Source organism: Micromys minutus (assembly GCF_963924665.1).
Source record: "Micromys minutus genome assembly, chromosome: 2".
Taxonomy (NCBI): Eukaryota; Metazoa; Chordata; class Mammalia; order Rodentia; family Muridae; genus Micromys; species Micromys minutus.
In genome coordinates this window covers 21,840,924-21,857,871 of record NC_137971.1, presented here as the reverse complement: position 1 = coordinate 21,857,871, position 16,948 = coordinate 21,840,924, and the positions used below count along the sequence as shown (strand labels likewise).

At 38.2% G+C, this 16,948-nt stretch overlaps 1 protein-coding gene across 2 annotated transcripts in view; it reads left to right on the top strand.

The window, feature by feature from the left end:
* TBC1D12 (TBC1 domain family member 12) overlaps nucleotides 1–14,754 on the top strand; it is an 82,374-nt gene extending 67,620 nt beyond the window's left edge. For both annotated transcript variants that reach the window (XM_080913585.1, XM_080913584.1), the window contains 7 exons: nucleotides 140–220; nucleotides 5,164–5,252; nucleotides 7,186–7,257; nucleotides 7,932–8,060; nucleotides 8,301–8,410; nucleotides 10,476–10,734; nucleotides 13,038–14,754. In XM_080913585.1, the coding sequence (XP_080769711.1) occupies nucleotides 140–220; nucleotides 5,164–5,252; nucleotides 7,186–7,257; nucleotides 7,932–8,060; nucleotides 8,301–8,410; nucleotides 10,476–10,734; nucleotides 13,038–13,106 (809 nt within the window). In that variant the 3' untranslated portion in view covers nucleotides 13,107–14,754. The remainder of the gene's footprint in view (nucleotides 1–139; nucleotides 221–5,163; nucleotides 5,253–7,185; nucleotides 7,258–7,931; nucleotides 8,061–8,300; nucleotides 8,411–10,475; nucleotides 10,735–13,037) is intronic.
* The last annotated feature ends 2,194 nt before the right edge of the window (nucleotides 14,755–16,948 follow it).

Genomic DNA, 16,948 nt, shown 5'->3' with positions numbered 1-16,948 from the left:
TGTGTGTGTGTGTGTGTGTGTGTGTGTGTGTGTGTGTGTTGGGGGAAGGGATCCCCAAAACAAACAAAAGAAGGTGAAAATTAAAATATGAATTTATTTATTTGGTATTACTCATGAATTTTTGTTTTTTTTCCTCCAGAACTTTATGAAATCTTCCTTTCAAGAGCAAAAGAACGGTGGAAAAGCTTCAGTGAGTCAAGTTGTGATAACGACACGGAAGGTACGGGGTTTCCCACTCACTGAGTACACTGGTGGGGTTTTCTACCATGTGCCAGAAGCTGTGATAGTTGCTGTAAGTACAGTACCTGTTTTTAGTCCATGCTAGTATTCTGAGTTGTGGAATGGGGAACAGGCTTACAGTAATTAGAAGCAGGAGGCTGGGCTCTAAGTCTGGCCTGTTTATCCCAAAACCTGAGATTCAGATCACAACAGTGAAGCTAATGGGCTGAATCAGTGCTAATAAATAAGAGCATGGTGCTAATAAAGACTGACATTCTTCTCTCCTTCTGAGCTCTCCTCCATCTACTGACCCCTATACCCAGGAAAGTGCACACATTTCCTTCTTCCTGTGCTTTGCTCTGCCTTGTTTATTTATTTCACCCGTAGCTCCCACCCTCACCTCTGCCTGGCCAATTAGGTTTCTTCATCATTTTAAAGAATTTTTTTTCTTATATTAGATTATTAAATTTAGGGGGGTGGAGAGATGGCTCAGTGGTTAAGAGCACTGACTGCTCTTTCAGAGGTCCTCAGTTCAAATCCCAGCAACCACATGGTGGCTCACAACCATCTGTAATGAGATCTTTATGCCCTCTTCTGGTGTCTGAAGACAGCTGTACAGTGTACTTATAATAAATAAATAAATAAATAAATAAATAAATAAATAAATAAATAAATAAATAGATAGATAGATAGATAAATATTTTTTAAAAAGATTATTACATTTAAGCAAATTTATTTAATTATCTTTCGTACTTTGATAATGGGGAATTGTTTTTCCTAATCTATCACTTTTTGTTTTGTTTGCTTCTTAAGTAGGTTTTCATTCAATTCAGGCTGCCTGGAATTCATTAAGTATCTGAGAATGACATTGAACTTCTGATATCCTGCCTCTGTCTCCAAGTTCTGGGATTACAGGTGTGAGCTACTGTTTTCCATTTATGTGGTGTTTCAGATTGAACCCAGGTCTCAGAAAGCACTTCACCAACTATGCTATGTTCCCAGCACCTACCTACCTACCTATCTATCTATCTATCTATCTATCTATCTATCTATCTATCTATCTATTACTTTATAGAAAGCAATCTATCTATCTATCTATTACTTTATAGAAAGCAATCTATCTATCTATCTATTACTTTATAGAAAGCAAAGCAAGGTCACTGGGCGTGGGGACCCATACCTTCAATCCCAGCACTCAGGAGGCAGAGCCAGAAGGATCTTTATGAGTTCAAGGTCAGCCTGGTGATCTTCAGAGTGAGTTCCAGGACAACAAGGCAGTCACTCTGTCTTAAAGAAGCAAGATGATAATAATAATAACAATAATTATTATGATAATGATAATAATAGAAAAGTCTTCCTTGTCTATAAATAAAATTCTAAAATATATCTTTGAATAAATAAATAGAACTTATCTTTAGTAGTTGTCTATGAGCAACCACTTTTTAAATTTCTTTTTTTTTCATTTTATGAAAGTGAACATTAAGAAAGGGAAATTGTACTAAGTGGTCAAGGAGAGGACTTGGTTTTGAGAATCATAAAAGAACCACCTGGAAATCGGTTGGCCGTCTTAGGTATTTTCTGGAGAACTGAAAATGCAAAGAAAGTAAGAATACATGAAGCTATGGCCAGCGAGATCTCAGCTCTTGCGATATTCTTTCATTTATTATTTATTTATTTTGAGATGCAGTCATATCCTATGTAGCTCAGACTAGTCCTGAACTGTGAACTTGCTGTTCCCACCTCTGCCTCCAGAGGGCAGAGATTGCAGGTTATATCCCCATGCTTTGCTCAGTTTTCTATTCAAACAAGTTTTATGAAATACCAAAATTAAACAGACTAAGACTGAAAATGCCACTCAGTGCTAGAACAATTGCTCAGAGTCATAAACAAATCAAAACAAAAAACCATAAATGAGCTAAAATGGCAGTGTCTGAGAGCAGGTTGTGTAACTCACACCTGTAACCCCATACTTTAGTGGATGGAGGCAGGAGAATCGGGCTTCAGCTGTGTAGCCAGTCTGAGGCCAGCTAGAACAACATGAGAGGGGGTCTGAAAAAACAAACACAAACAAAACTTTTTGTTATGGCTAAATAATGGGAATTGTACTTTAGAGTGAATTAATTGGATGTAATAATTATGTCAGGATGGTAAGATGGCACAGTGGGTAAAGGTGTGCACTGTCAGATTTGAGGGTGACTGACCAGTGGGTCCTACATGGTAGCAGATCTTCCATGACACATATGTGCACACACATACACTAAATAGATAACTATAATACAAAATTTGAAGCTGTTTCCTTAACTAATAAACACCTGTTTTTTAACCCCTCTTGTATCACCTAGACAACCTATTGAAAAGAGAATGAGTCCAATTTACAGTGTTCTATTTAACTTACTGTTTTCTCATTTCTTGATGGTAATTATCAGTTGTCATATAACTTTTTGGTTGCGATTTCTTTTAATATTTATTATTGAGAGATGGCTCAGCAGTTAAGAGCACTGACTTCTCTTCCAGAGGTCCTGAGTTCAATTCACAGCAACCACATGGTGGCTCACAACCATCTGTATTGAGATCAGATGCCCTCTTCTGGTGTGTCTGAGAACAGCTACAGTGTCTTCAAGTACATAAAATAAATAATTTTTAAAAACTTATTATTTTCACTGTTTTATTTTAGTCTATTTTATTTTGTGTGTATGAGTATTTTGCCTGCATGGAAGTCAGCCTGGTACCCAAGGAGGCCAGAAAAGGGAATTGGAGTCACAGGCAGTTGTGAGGCATAACGTAGGTTCTAGGAATCAGACTTGGGTCCTGTGTCAGAGCAGTACATGCTCATAACCACTGAGCCATTTCTGTAGCCCCTGTTATCTTTGCAATACTGCTTCAGCCTCGTCTCTCTTGCCCCCTTCTTATGTCCTATTTTAATTACAGTCAGCCATTTATTTAATAGTGATTTACACACCTTATATGGAACATAATTTTTCTTTGTTTCAATTTGGATGATTTGTATTCATCTATAATCAAATTAATCTTTTTCTATTCTGTCTACTGTATTGTTAAATCTGTCCAAATGAGTTTTAAATTTTAGTTGTTACATTATATAATTAAAAAATGACCACTTGTTCTTTTGAAATTCATCTTTCTTACATATTTTCTCCCATCTTTATCATACTTTATTTAACTTATGTATAATAGACAGAAATGTCTGTTGAACCAATACTGTGTTATCTGTAGGTGTTTTTCATTGTAAGTCACACTTTCCTATTTCTTTGCATGTCTTTTTTCCTCCATTTAACATATTTTAAATTAAAAAAAATGTCTTGACACTATAAATAAAATGATTAATATAAAAAGATATTGATGCTTTTTCTTTTGAGCAATTAGGTTAGGAGCTTTTTACTTCAATTCACACAATAATTTACCTAGGTTAGAGCAAAGCTATGCTTTTCATCAAATCTCCTAATGGAAAGAATTGTCCAGCTGGGCATGGCGGTGCACACCATTAATCCCGGCACTCAACAGGCAGATGGATCTCTGAATTTTGGGATAGTGTGGTCTACATAGTGAGTTCCAGAACATCCAGGGATACATAGTGATACCTTGTCTCAAAATATATGTGTGTATTTACATACATATGTGTATGTAATTATGTAATTTATTTTTATATTATACATTAATAGTTTGTGTGAATTGTGACTTGGTATATACATATGTGTATGTATGCATATGAGGGAGTGATGTATGTGGCATATGTATACTTGTATACTTGTATATATATATGAGGTGTGTGTCCATGTACGTATGCAAATGTATGTACACTTGTGTCCCTCTGTGCTCATGCAGAGGCCAAAGAAGAGCAGCACCCAGTGCTTTCCTCTGTCACATCCACCGAATTGCTTTGAGGCCAGGTCTGTCTCTCCCTCCCATGGAGTTCTCATGCTTTTTCCTGCTATGCTGAACAGCAGCAAGCCCCAGCAACCCTTCTTTCCCAGCCCCTCGGTGCTAAGGTTAGAGACCGGCATGGGGCTGCACAGAGCTTGTTATGTGGGTGCTGGGATCTTAACTTGTACATATGGTCTGAACTACAAATCCATCAGCCCTGATTTTCCTAAGTAGGATTTTTTTTTCCGGAGTTACTACCATGGGAGTATTAGTCTGTCTTTATATTCAATAAGAACTTGAATAGAATTATTTCACCATGTATTTTGCTGATGAATGCGTTTATGTTTCCCTAGTAAAAATGCTAAATTCAAAGCCTGGTATGGGAACATATGCCTATGATTTCAGTAATTGGGTGAAAGCCAACTAAGGAGTTCAGTCCCTGCCTTGGTTACAGAGTAAATTCAAGGCCAGCCTAGATTACATGAGAAAATGTTGCCTTGTGTGTGCATACACACACACACACACACACACACACACACACACACACACACACCACAGTGAAAAAGGAGTGGAGAGAGAGTGGGAAGAGGGAGAGAGAATGAGAATACAGTGGGAAGGAAAGAGGAAAGATAGAGACCCTGTTTTGCTGTCCATGATTGCTTGTGTATAATCCCAGAACTCATAAGGCTGAGGCAAAAGGCTTGATAGGAGCTTGTGGTTAGCCTGGGCTACAGAGTGAGACCCTGTCTCAAAACAGGAGAAAGAGGACTAAAGATGCAGCTCAGTATAGTACTACCTCGCATGCACACGGTCCTGAGGTCGATCCTCAGCACGACATGACTTATGTATGCTGGCACAGGCTATACTACTATCCCAGGAGGGTAGAGGCAAGAGCATAGGGACTTGAAGTTTGAGGCTAACCTAGGCTACGTGAAGATGCTAAGTTATAAATTCTAGGAAGGCTATTTAGTGTTTCTTGAACATTCTAGATTATTCAGTTCTACGCACTTTAACATAAAGGCAGTGTACTCAGCCTGTTTAAATTTTATCTGTTTGGTGATGCAGGTCTATCTGTTGCTGACCGAGAGGCTAGTCTGGAATTAATTAAGTTGGACATATCCCGTACATTTCCATCTCTCTACATCTTTCAGAAGGTGAGGTTTTCTAATCAGATTTAACTACTTTTTATTCCTTTATACTTAATGGTACAAATTCTGTAAATCTATGGGCCAGATCAGGGTGCTGTAGAAATCACTGAGATCCTCCTGCCTCTGTCTTCCAAATGCTGGTATTAAAGAAGTGAGTTACCATACCCAGTCAGATATTACTATTTTTATAATACTTATTTATTTTTACTTTATGTGCATTGGTGCTTTGCCTGTATGTATGTATGGATCCCTGGAACTAGAGTTACAGACTCTTGTGAGTTCGCATCCGGTGAGTGCTAGGAATTGAACCTGGGCCCTCTAGAAGGGCAGCCTGCTCTTAACCACTGAGCCATCTCTGCAGCACCCAGGTATTATCTTTTAAAAGAAGAAATATTTTAAAAATTTGAGAAGAGTCCAGGCATTGTGGTTTGTGGCTTTAATCCCAGTACTCAGAAGGCAGAGGCAAGGGGATCAGCCTCATCCACGTAGAGTTCCAGAGCTCACAGTATATAGTGACACGTTGCCTTAAAATGAAAGAAACATGTTTTTAAAAGCAGGACTAGAGAAATGGCTCAGTGGTTAAGAGCATTACAACCATCCCTGGCTCCAGAGCCAGGGCATCTGACTTCCTCTTTTGACTTCCTTGGGCACCAGACATGTGCAGATAAAACACATCCACTTAAAATAGAATAAATAAAAATTTAAAAATTAAAAATAATTTAAGCCTTTATATAAAAATGCAAAACTAAAAATTAAGGAGTTTGTTTTCTGTGGAATAAAACATAGCATATACTTGATATGTAGTAGGCACTTACCTTTTTATTATAGTGAATTTCTATTTTTGAATTATTAATGAATTTGCCTTGCAAAATGTTAAAGTATAAATACATTAATTCCAAATTGTTTAGAATTACCACTGAACTAGGAAGGAATAGTTCAGTTTTATATTTATGTTTTACAGGACTAGCTTGCTATCTTTAATTTTTAATATTAAGGTCCTAATAAGTAGTTTATCTATAATAAAGGCTGTGTGATTGATAGATATTTTTGCTGTTGGGATCAGTGAGATAGTTCAGCAGGTAAAGGTGCTAGCCGTCAAAGTCTGACAACTTGAGGTTCTATGGAACCCACGGAGTGGAAGGGGAGAAGCGTTCCTGGGCGTTGTCTGCTGACGTTCACATGCGCCGTGTCATTCGTGCACCTGTACCCATGCACATTTACACTGTACATCCAGGGGATCTGCCTCATCAGCATCAGGCACACACACTGTGCACAGATGCACACTCAGGTAGAACACCTATAGATATTCAGGCAAAACACCCATCCACTTACATTTTAAAAATTACTATTGCTATTAAAATGAACTAACACAACTTAGTATAGGTAGTTGGTTTCTTTATTAAAGACAGGGTCTTAGTGTATAGCCTCAGCTATTTAGGAAATCACTCTTTAGACCATGTCGGTCTCAAACTTGTCGATGTATCTTTACTGGGATTAAAGCCATTTACATGGCCTATTTTATTTGATTTCACTTTACTTTTCTGATGGGAAAATTATATGAAGTGAAATGGGCTTAGTATACCAACACCTGCAAGGCCCTAGTTTCAATCCTTGTGAGTATATGTAAAATAGCAAAAGAATTAAACAGAAAATTGTTTACATTTATCATATTTATTATAGTCTAGAAGTATTTAAAGTAGTTTGCAAAATTTAAAAGTTGTATTCAAGTGAGTAAATATATTTGACTTATTATTCAAGTTCAAACTTTAACTACTTCTGAAAGCATCTTGATAGAATACTTTTAGAATATTTTTATAATGATTAAATGTGCTAAATCTGGTCATTTAGGGAATCGTACAGTTTTATAGTTTTTAATATTTTATGAGCATTAACCTATAAAGATACTTCTAGTTTCAAATTTATTCTTTTTTTCCCTAAGGGTGGCCCATATCATGATGTTTTACATAGTATCTTAGGGGCATACACGTGTTACAGACCTGATGTTGGTTACGTGAGTATTTGTTTCAGTCTGCTTTGTACATATGAGCATTTTGTCTATAGTTGTCAGGGCGCCCTTTCCAGACACAGAAGCATCTCTAGCTCTTATCTTTCGAGGTTATCAGTTTATCTGAAGAGGAAGCGTTCCATCTCTTGCCAACTGCCTAGAATGAAACTAGCTGTCATCCTATCACCTGTCTTCTATGTGGCTCATTAGTTACCATTTCTTTTCTTTTCATTTTGCATTTCCCCCTCATTTCTTTCTTGTTACTTTCCACAAATTCAGGCTCTTTTAAGCACAACAACTTCTTTTGAAATTTAGTATTTTATCTTACAGATCTCCTTTATTCTGTGTCCTTTGTGTGTTATAATGTGAAAACAACCACTTAATTTTCATCAGCATGTAATTTTGAAAGATCCAAACTAAGAAGACATGAAAGCTAGTTAGTATACTGAGATAGGCTCTTAGACCTAGTAAAAGCTGATTTAATTTTTTTGATTTATTAAACCCTATCACGTGAGCAAGTATAAAGTTATGGAAATTCGAGGCCATTGCAGGTTCATAGTAGTTGCTTTCACCGGGAAGAAAAACAAAATTGGAAAATTTTTAATGTCCATTTGTGAACTCTGAGGAGGGTAACTAACCGTAGAGTGATTTAAAACTGTTTTATGTTTCCTTCCCTGAAGGTCCAAGGCATGTCCTTCATCGCAGCTGTGCTAATCCTCAATCTGGAGGAAGCGGACGCCTTCATTGCCTTTGCAAATCTCCTAAACAAGCCCTGCCAGCTGGCCTTCTTCCGTGTGGATCACGGCATGGTATGAGCATTCGGGACAGGCTGTGTCTCCTAAGTTTCTGTACTCTGAACGCCTGCTTAGAATAAAAACCATGAAGGCACTGAGGTAGCCTAGTCAAATAGACAAATTTTTCATTGAATAACAATTTTGGAAAACTTGAAGCAACTCAAAATAGTTGCTAATAAAGTTTTCTATTAATGTTAACAATTTCTCTTTCTGCAGTAGATTATTTTCTAATTTTATTTATTTTTTTATGTACAGATGTTGAAGTATTTTGCAACATTTGAAGTATTCTTTGAGGAAAACCTATCCAAACTATTTCTTCATTTCAAGTCATATAATCTTACACCAGATATATATTTGATAGATTGGTAAGTCACTAAGAGACATTAAATAACATTAAAAAAAATACAGACTGACTTTCTCCTTTCTTAGGAAATACAGTAAATCTGATAGGTGAGAGTATACATATAAAAGGCACTTTTCCTTAAAAATGAAAAAGCCCAGCATCTTGTAAGGTTGTATCTAAAAACATAGACTGGAGCCAGGCTTGGTGGCGCATGCCTTTAATTCTAGCGCTTAGGAGGCAGACACAGGAGGATCTCTGAGTTCGAGACCAGCCAGGTCTGCAAAATGAGTTCCAGGGCTAGAAGGAGAAATCCTGTCTTGAAAAATGAAACAAACAAAAAACATAAACTGGCTTGAAATTAGTTTCTTTTATTATTATTATTATAATAAAAGGGAATAGGAACGACTCTACTCAGCTATTTAAAAGTGCAACCTACTTGTGCTGAGAACCCGAATTAACTTCCTCGCTTGACCACCTTCACCATAGCCTGTAACTCCAGCTTCAGAGGCTCTAATACCTTTTACCCTATAGTTATGTCTCACACACACATGCACACACACACTCTCACACACATGCACACACACTCACACACACAATCTTTTTTTTTTTTTTTTTAAGAAGAGGGAATAGGGAACTGGGAAGGGCAGCATGAGAAAGCACTTGCCACACAAACAGAAACCTGACAACCTGAGTTTGATCCCCAAACCTGTGTCACATGTCTCAGCCTTCCATATCTGGCTGCATGGGAGGCAGAGACAGGAGAATCACAGGGATGTAGCCTGGAGTAATGGGAGAAGCATCAAAAGCAAGAGAGGCCCTGCTTCCACAAGGTGCAAGGCAAGAGCCAACTCCCAGTAGTTGTCCCCTGACATTCGTGTTCAATATGGCATATATATACTGGCATGTACATGCTCACACACATCCATGCAGGCACACATATAAATTAGTTCAACTAATTTTAAATAAATTTTAAAATAAAGAGTATAGTAATATTTTGAAATGTAGTGAATTGTAATGGATTATCTTATTTAATGTCTAGCATATACTAATATCTTAGAAAAAAGTCGTTGCAATCTATTCATAACACAGTAAATCTATATTATATGGTAGTATTTCTTTGATAAAAGATGTTTTTCAAAGCTTTATCAAAAGTTCCAAAATAGGAATGATTTCCTATTTAGATGCTAATATATATTTTATTTCCAATCTGTTCTAATTCTGAGTATTTGTGTGGAAAGAAACAGCCAGTTGACTTTAGTATCATTGGTGAATTCTGATAAGAAGTGAGAATTTGGGCTGGAGAGATAGCTCAGTGGTTAAGAGCACTGGCTGAAGCTGGGTTCAAGTAACTGCACCCTCAAAGTGTCTCACAAATGTTTGTAACTCCAATCCTAGGAAATTGGATGCCCCCTTCTGGCCTCCTCAGGTACTGCATGCACACACATCCAGGCAGACTCATGACATTTAAAAACAACTTTTTTAGGAGAAGTTGTCTGGTTCAGGCTGGCCTTAAACTTGAATGTAGCTGAGGATGGCCTTACCATTCTGATCTTCACAGTCCACCTCCCAATTCTAGAGTCTCAGACATGTGCCGCCACGTGCATTTTATCCCGTTTTGGCTGAGAGTGATACCCAGGTACCCTGCATGACAGACAGATGCTCTACCTCAGAACCCAGATTGGCTATATGCTTTGATGGAAAAAAATGAATAAGCAAATAATGACCTTGATCAAATATGACATCTTCCTAATCATTTGGGACTTTTCCTTTCTCCTCTCTTAAGCAAGACTAAATATTATACTCAATCTCACATTAGCAAATTATAAATTCAAACTCAAGATTCTGGTTTTAGAGCCCTATGGCTGAAACCATTATGCTATTTTACACTCCGGTTTATTCCAAACTATCTCCATGTCAGGTTATAAATTTACTTAATGTTATTACTTACTGTTTAATTTATCACTATTCAAGTTTTGAGAAAAAAAATGTATTTTTCCTTTTATTGCTGTATACTTCTTTTCCGTAGTGATGCTTAATGAGTGATTGAGTCAGTACATGATCAGTAACTGTTTCTTCCTTAACTCCAGGATCTTCACACTGTACAGCAAATCACTGCCACTTGATCTGGCTTGTCGTGTCTGGGATGTGTTTTGTAGAGATGGGGAGGAGTTTTTATTTAGGACTGGATTGGGAATCCTCCGGCTATATGAAGATATACTCCTCCAGATGGACTTCATTCATATAGCTCAATTTCTTACCAAATTGCCAGAAGATATAACATCAGAAAAGCTTTTCAGCTGCATTGCAGCCATTCAGATGCAGAATAGCACCAAGAAATGGACTCAGGTAGAGTGACTTTATTTAATTTTTAACGTTTAATAGTTAAAATTATCTGTTGAGTTTTCGCAAAGCAGTTATCTGTATCACAATGTTAGTGCTTAAGCTGAAATGGGATGATTTAAAATGGATTTTTCTCTTCTATGTATCTAAACTACAGCTTTGCTTTACAAAGTCCTGCAGTATTTTAGTGAATTGCCACCGACAGTAGTCATGCCTTCACCAAAGCAGTCGTGGGTTATTTTGATATTTCAAATGCCTGTATTTCACAGATTGTATTTAACACCTGCTGTGAGACTGGTGACATGGTCCAAGTATGACAAGTCTGAGTTTCATCCCAGGTCCCAAACGATGGAAGGAGAGCACTGACTTTACACGTGCACTGTATACATGCATGCGGACACACTCACACATACCAAACAAACAGACGAGCAAACAAGTAAACGTTAAAAACGAGACCAATGCCAAAGAGCCCCAGCTGCTGTGTGCGAAAAGCTCACAGCAGAAAGAACCTAATGTATGACCCTGTCTTTTTGTTGTTCTGAGTCAGGGTCTCATTTATCTGAGGCTTGACTTGATCTTATTATATCGCTATAAGGATGACCTTTCTCTTAGTCGGTGTACTACGCTGTGAAGAGACACCATGGTCTCAGCATTTTAATTGGGACTTGCTTTGTTTAGTCCATGGTCCTCATGGTAGGGAGCATGACAGCATTCAGTCAGACATGATTGCTGAGCATTCTGTGTCTGGATCTGTAGGCAGCAGGAAAAGAGATACTCAGCCTGGCTTGAGTATTTGAAACCCCTAATGACACATGTACTCCAATAAGGTCACGCCTCCTAATCCCTCTCAAGTATTACAAAGATAATCACCCCCAGATGACCAAGCATTCAAATTGATGCGCTTATTAGGGTCATTCTTTTTTTTTAATGTTTTTTTTTGGTTGTTGTTGTTGTTAAGATTTATTTATTTTATTTATATGAGTACACTGTAGCTGTTTTCAGAAACACCAGTAGAGAGCATCTGATCCCATTACAGATGGTTGTGAGCCACCATGTGGTTGCTGGGAATTGAACTCAGAAGCTCTGGAAGAGCAGTTGGTGCTTCTAACCACTGAGCCATCTCTCCAGCTATTAAGGTCATTCTTATTCAAACTCTTAATCTTCCTGTTCTGGGAATACAGTATCTGCTACCACACACAGAGATTTTGGATTTTTAGATGCTAGGAGAAGCACATACACTGGTTAAATTAAATAAAATAAACATTGACACTTAGTCCGTGGATGTCACAAACTGTCCTTTAACTTTATAGTTTAATAGCCTTTGAAAGTGAAATATAAGAATATTGGTCCAGAAATATCATAGTAATTTGCAATTAATGAAAACTGGACTCTAACTATATTCCATAGAACTGGGCTTTGAAAAACAAAACAAAAGAACAAAAAAGGAAGACAGAGAGAAGGGGAGATGGCTCAACAAGTACAGGTTCCTAGTGTGAAGCCTGGCTGTCTGGGTTCAGTACCCAGGACCCACATGGCAGAAGATAACCGACTTATACAGGCTGGTCTGCTGAGCAAGGCTGCATACATTCTCATTTATACAACCAATGAACCAGCAACATGTAAAAACAAAAATAAGAAAAACCAAAGCAAAATAAACAAAATACCCAGGTGATCTGGAGCCTGGGATGAAGGAGGCACATGCCTGTAATCTCAGCACGTGAAGTGCAACAAGATCAGCATTCAGTCATCCTCTGTTGAGCAACAAGTTCAGTGCCAGCCTGGGCCATGTGATACCCCGTCCAGTGTGGGCCATGTGAGACCCCTGTCCAGGGTGGGCCATGTGAGACCCCTGTCCAGTGTGGGCCATGTGAGACCCCATCCAGGGTGGGCCATGTGAGACCCCGTCCATACTGGGCCATGTGAGACCCCGTCCAGGGTGGGCTATGTGAGGGCCTGTCCAGGGTGGGCCATGTGAGACCCCGTCCAGTGTGGGCCATGTGATACCCCGTCCAGTGTGGGCCATGTGAGACCCCGTCCAGGGTGGGCCATGTGAGACCCCCGTCCAGTGTGGGCCATGTGAGACCCCTGTCCAGTGTGGGCCATGTGAGACCCCTGTCCAGGGTGGGCCATGTGAGACCCCGTCCAGTGTGGGCCATGTGATACCTCGTCCAGTGTGGGCCATGTGAGGCCCTGTCCAGAGACCTTTTTAAAAGGTGGTATGAGGAACTGAGAATGCTAATATTTCAAGAAAGCTTTCTTGTGTTTATGCCTATGATTATTTAAGTCTCTTTGTTTCATGCTATTTGCAGGTCTTTGCATCTGTAACAAAGGACATTAAGGAAGGGGATAAGAACAGCAGCCCTGCTCTGAAGAGCTAACCTCTGAGTTAGAGACAAACTGAAATGCAAAAGGTAGTTTTGGGGGAAAGTTTCCTCTTTCCTTTGTAGATAGTTCAGAAGAAATGTTGGAGAGAAGAATCAAGAGCTGGAAAACTGCTGGGTTTAAAAAATTCTATGGCTGAAGTAAATGAAATACGTAATTTATTGACAGTATTAATAGAAAAGTACCTGGGGAGAGCCATTTTTCAGAGGAAAAGGCTTACTTGGCTATTACATACTCCATAATTTGGAGTGAATACTTTAATGCAATAATTTTTTTAAAATAGCTTCACAGAAACTTCAATTTTTTATGTCATTTCTTTTTTAACAATTAACTACAAATGCACTTTTGGAGTCAGAATAGGATTTTTAAATCCTACTTTAGTCTCCAGTAAAGATAGAACACGTGTATTATCTCCAGTTTGAGCTTTTGAAGATATTCGAGACCAGTCGGAAGCAGCTTGAGTTGTAAGTCCCATCGGTCGCTGGCACTCTTGCTTCCCGGCCTCATTGGCGAGGAAGGGTCTCGGCCTCTGGAACTGGAACACTGACGGCTGACATCATTTCTTCTTTTGCTTATGGTGTTTACCTCAGTGCTGTGTCTCTTTGTTTTTAAGAGAAATCTTTCTCTACGTAATTTCCATCACAACAGAATTTTTGCCTTTTTGTTTCTTGTCTGCAAACTGTTCCATAGCAACTGAACCCCGAAAGGCTAAGTGGCTGGTAGAAGGGAAGACCCTTTGCACTTTAGTGGACCCGAATAAGAATAAAAAAGCAATGAATTCTAAGAGTTCGAGATAACACACTACTTACAAGACTTGAATTTTTTTAGTTAAAATCCATGTTCTATCTATAGAAACAAATTTTATTAATTTCAGTTTGAAATTTAAAACTTTATATAGCTAAGTCTAAGACTTGTGAAACTCTATGCATATTTTTTTCTAATTGATGAGAATAATAGTAAAAGTAATTTTACCTTTTTTCTTAGTCTAATGGCATTTTAGATAAATTATTAATCATTGGTAACTGACATTAAATTTATTATTCTTAATTTTTTAACCTAACCTAAATCATTTGAGTATTATAGTTAATATCTGTATAAAATACTATTTGGTTATTGATTAGATTTATACTGTTTTGATGTTGCAGTTTGGTTTGAAACAACATAGAAGCACAATTTCTGTTAGTAGTGGACACACATGTATAGTCTTTAGACTAACAAGCCAGAGATTCTTCCTTATTGGATAGTAAGCTGCCCTAGGAGTATGGGACCAGAGGAAGTGCATATATTTTTACCCTATGGGTTGATCATTGTAGCCTCAGGAACCCTGTAGAATTCACTCCTATCGTTGGGGCTGGCTCAGAGAAACTATAGTATAATGAAACAGTGAGGGAGTCTCGAGAGTCTTGATAGGTTCTAGCATCAGGACTATCCCTTGATATTGGTGTCCCCCATAAAAGGCATATAACCTGTGGGAGTAATCTCTGAGTTTCTACTACTTGGACTAGACTTAATCTTATCTTCATGTATTAGTTTGCTAAGGTGGTCCGACATTCTGTATTTCTTACTCTTTTTTTTATTGTACAGTTTCTTTACCTACCAAGTATAAATGTGTATATAAAATGTAAATATGAGAAATTCACTAAAATCCACTAGTAACAATTACTATGAAAAATAAAACTTGTATACAGAATTATGAGAAAATGAGTCTTTATTACTTTGGTCAACATCTAGAAAAAAGGAGTAACTTTTTGTGAGGGTGCACAGATTTCTTCTCTAAGGGATCTGTGAGATTGTCAGTGCTATGAGCCTTTCAGAGCAGCTGACATACAGTACTGTTGTATGTTCATTTTGTGACCTTTGGGTCACATAAATAGGCAGTAATATGATTACTTGCATAATCCCACACAGCATGCTCCTTGTCTTATCTGTCTGTCTGTCTGTCTGTCTATCTATCTAAGACAAGGTTACTCTATGTATTCCTGGCTGGGCTGGCTTAGAACTCACTATGCATACTACTCTGGCCTACAACTCAAAGAGATTAAGGGTGTGTGCTGCATCTAACTGACAAAAATACATTAGGGGTGGCTAGAGAGATGACTCAGTGGTTACAAAAGCACTGGGTGTTTTCCTAGAAGACTCATGTGTGATTCTCATTACCCACATGGTGGCCCACAACAATCTGTAATGCTGATTTTTGGGGATCCACCTCTTCTGGTTTCCATGGGACCTGTATGCACATGATGCACTTGCATATAGGCAAGCAAAACACCCCCACAATCATATTTTTTAAAATGTATTTTTTTTTAAAGTGTGTTTTGTGGGATGACATTGTGGTTTACTTGGTAGAGAGGGTTTGGTCCACATAAATCATGCGTCGTAGCGCACATCTCCGACCCCAACATTTCAGAGATGGAAGTTAACAGATCAGGAATTTAAGGTCAAAGCCAGTCTGTAATATATGAGATTCTGCCTCTCAAAGATTGATCTGTGACCTCTACACACACACACACACACACACACACACACATACACATGCACACATGAATGTAAATGCTTATCTACAAAGTAAGTAGTAAAAAATTACTAGAAACAACATCAAAAAAAAAACAAAACAAAACAAAACATATACTGGGAAAAGAAGGCAAGAAGGCAGCCTCCTTCTATAATTTGGTGCTGGGAAAACAATATACTTATGTAAAAGAATGAAACTAAATTCATTTCTAGTTCCAAAACTCAGGCTGAAGAGATGGCTGAGCAGTTAGAACTGGTTGCTGTTCTTGCAGAGGACCAGACTTATTTCCACCACTCACATGGCAATTTAAAACTGTAATTCTAGTTCTCTCTGAAAGAAAATTTGCATGGGCATATTATAGTGATACTCTACCTAAGGTTAGAATAATTAAGAGAACAGTCTGGCCTAAAGAAGTAAAAGTAGCATATCAGGAAAACAGCCTTTTATCCAACCAGAACCTTTGTATATGGCACCATACTCTTTAATTAGACTAATACCATTTCTGTCTATGCTCTTGTACTTTAAGAATTATTTTGTGTGGAAATGTATGTTTTTATGTATCCAAGTTCACTGCAAATTCAAGGCCAACCTGACCTATTTGGTGTCTTTCAGGCCAGCCAGGGCCTATATACTAGACTCTGTTTCAACAAACAAATATTACAGATATCTTCTTAGTCACTTTTCTATTGCTGTGACAGAACACCATGATCAATGCAAATTATAAAAGAAGGCTTGCATTTCAGTGGGTGCGTCCATGATCATGGCAGGGAGCTTGGCAGTAGGCAGGCCATCATGATGTTGGAGCAGTGTATTTATTAGTCAGGGTTTTCTAGAGTTGCAGAGCTTATGGAATCTCTCTCTGTACTTAAGGGAATTATTGGGATGACTTACAGTCTGCAGTCCAACTGACCTAACTATGGGCAGCTGTAAGTGGGAAGTCCAAGAATCTAGTAGTTGCTTAGTCCCATCAGGCTAAGTATTTAAGCTGGTCTTCTGTATAATTTGGAATCCTGAAAAAGGTTCCAACAGATGTGCTGTCAAGTCTAAGCAGGCAAAGAAGAATGAAACCTTTCTTTTGTCCATTGTACTAATGTAGATGTCCAACAGAAGATGTAGCCCACCATGACTGGATTTTGAACTTGGTTTGTCCCAGCCTGTCTTTGAACTCATGAATCAGTTTGCCTCTGTCTCCTAGAATTAAAGGCATGTATTACCTTTCCTGGACCTAACTAAGCTTTTCATGGCCACCATGCCTCAAGATCTGGATCAAAAGCATATGCCACTCCACGTCAAGATCTGGGTCAAAAGCCTGTATCCTGAGACTGA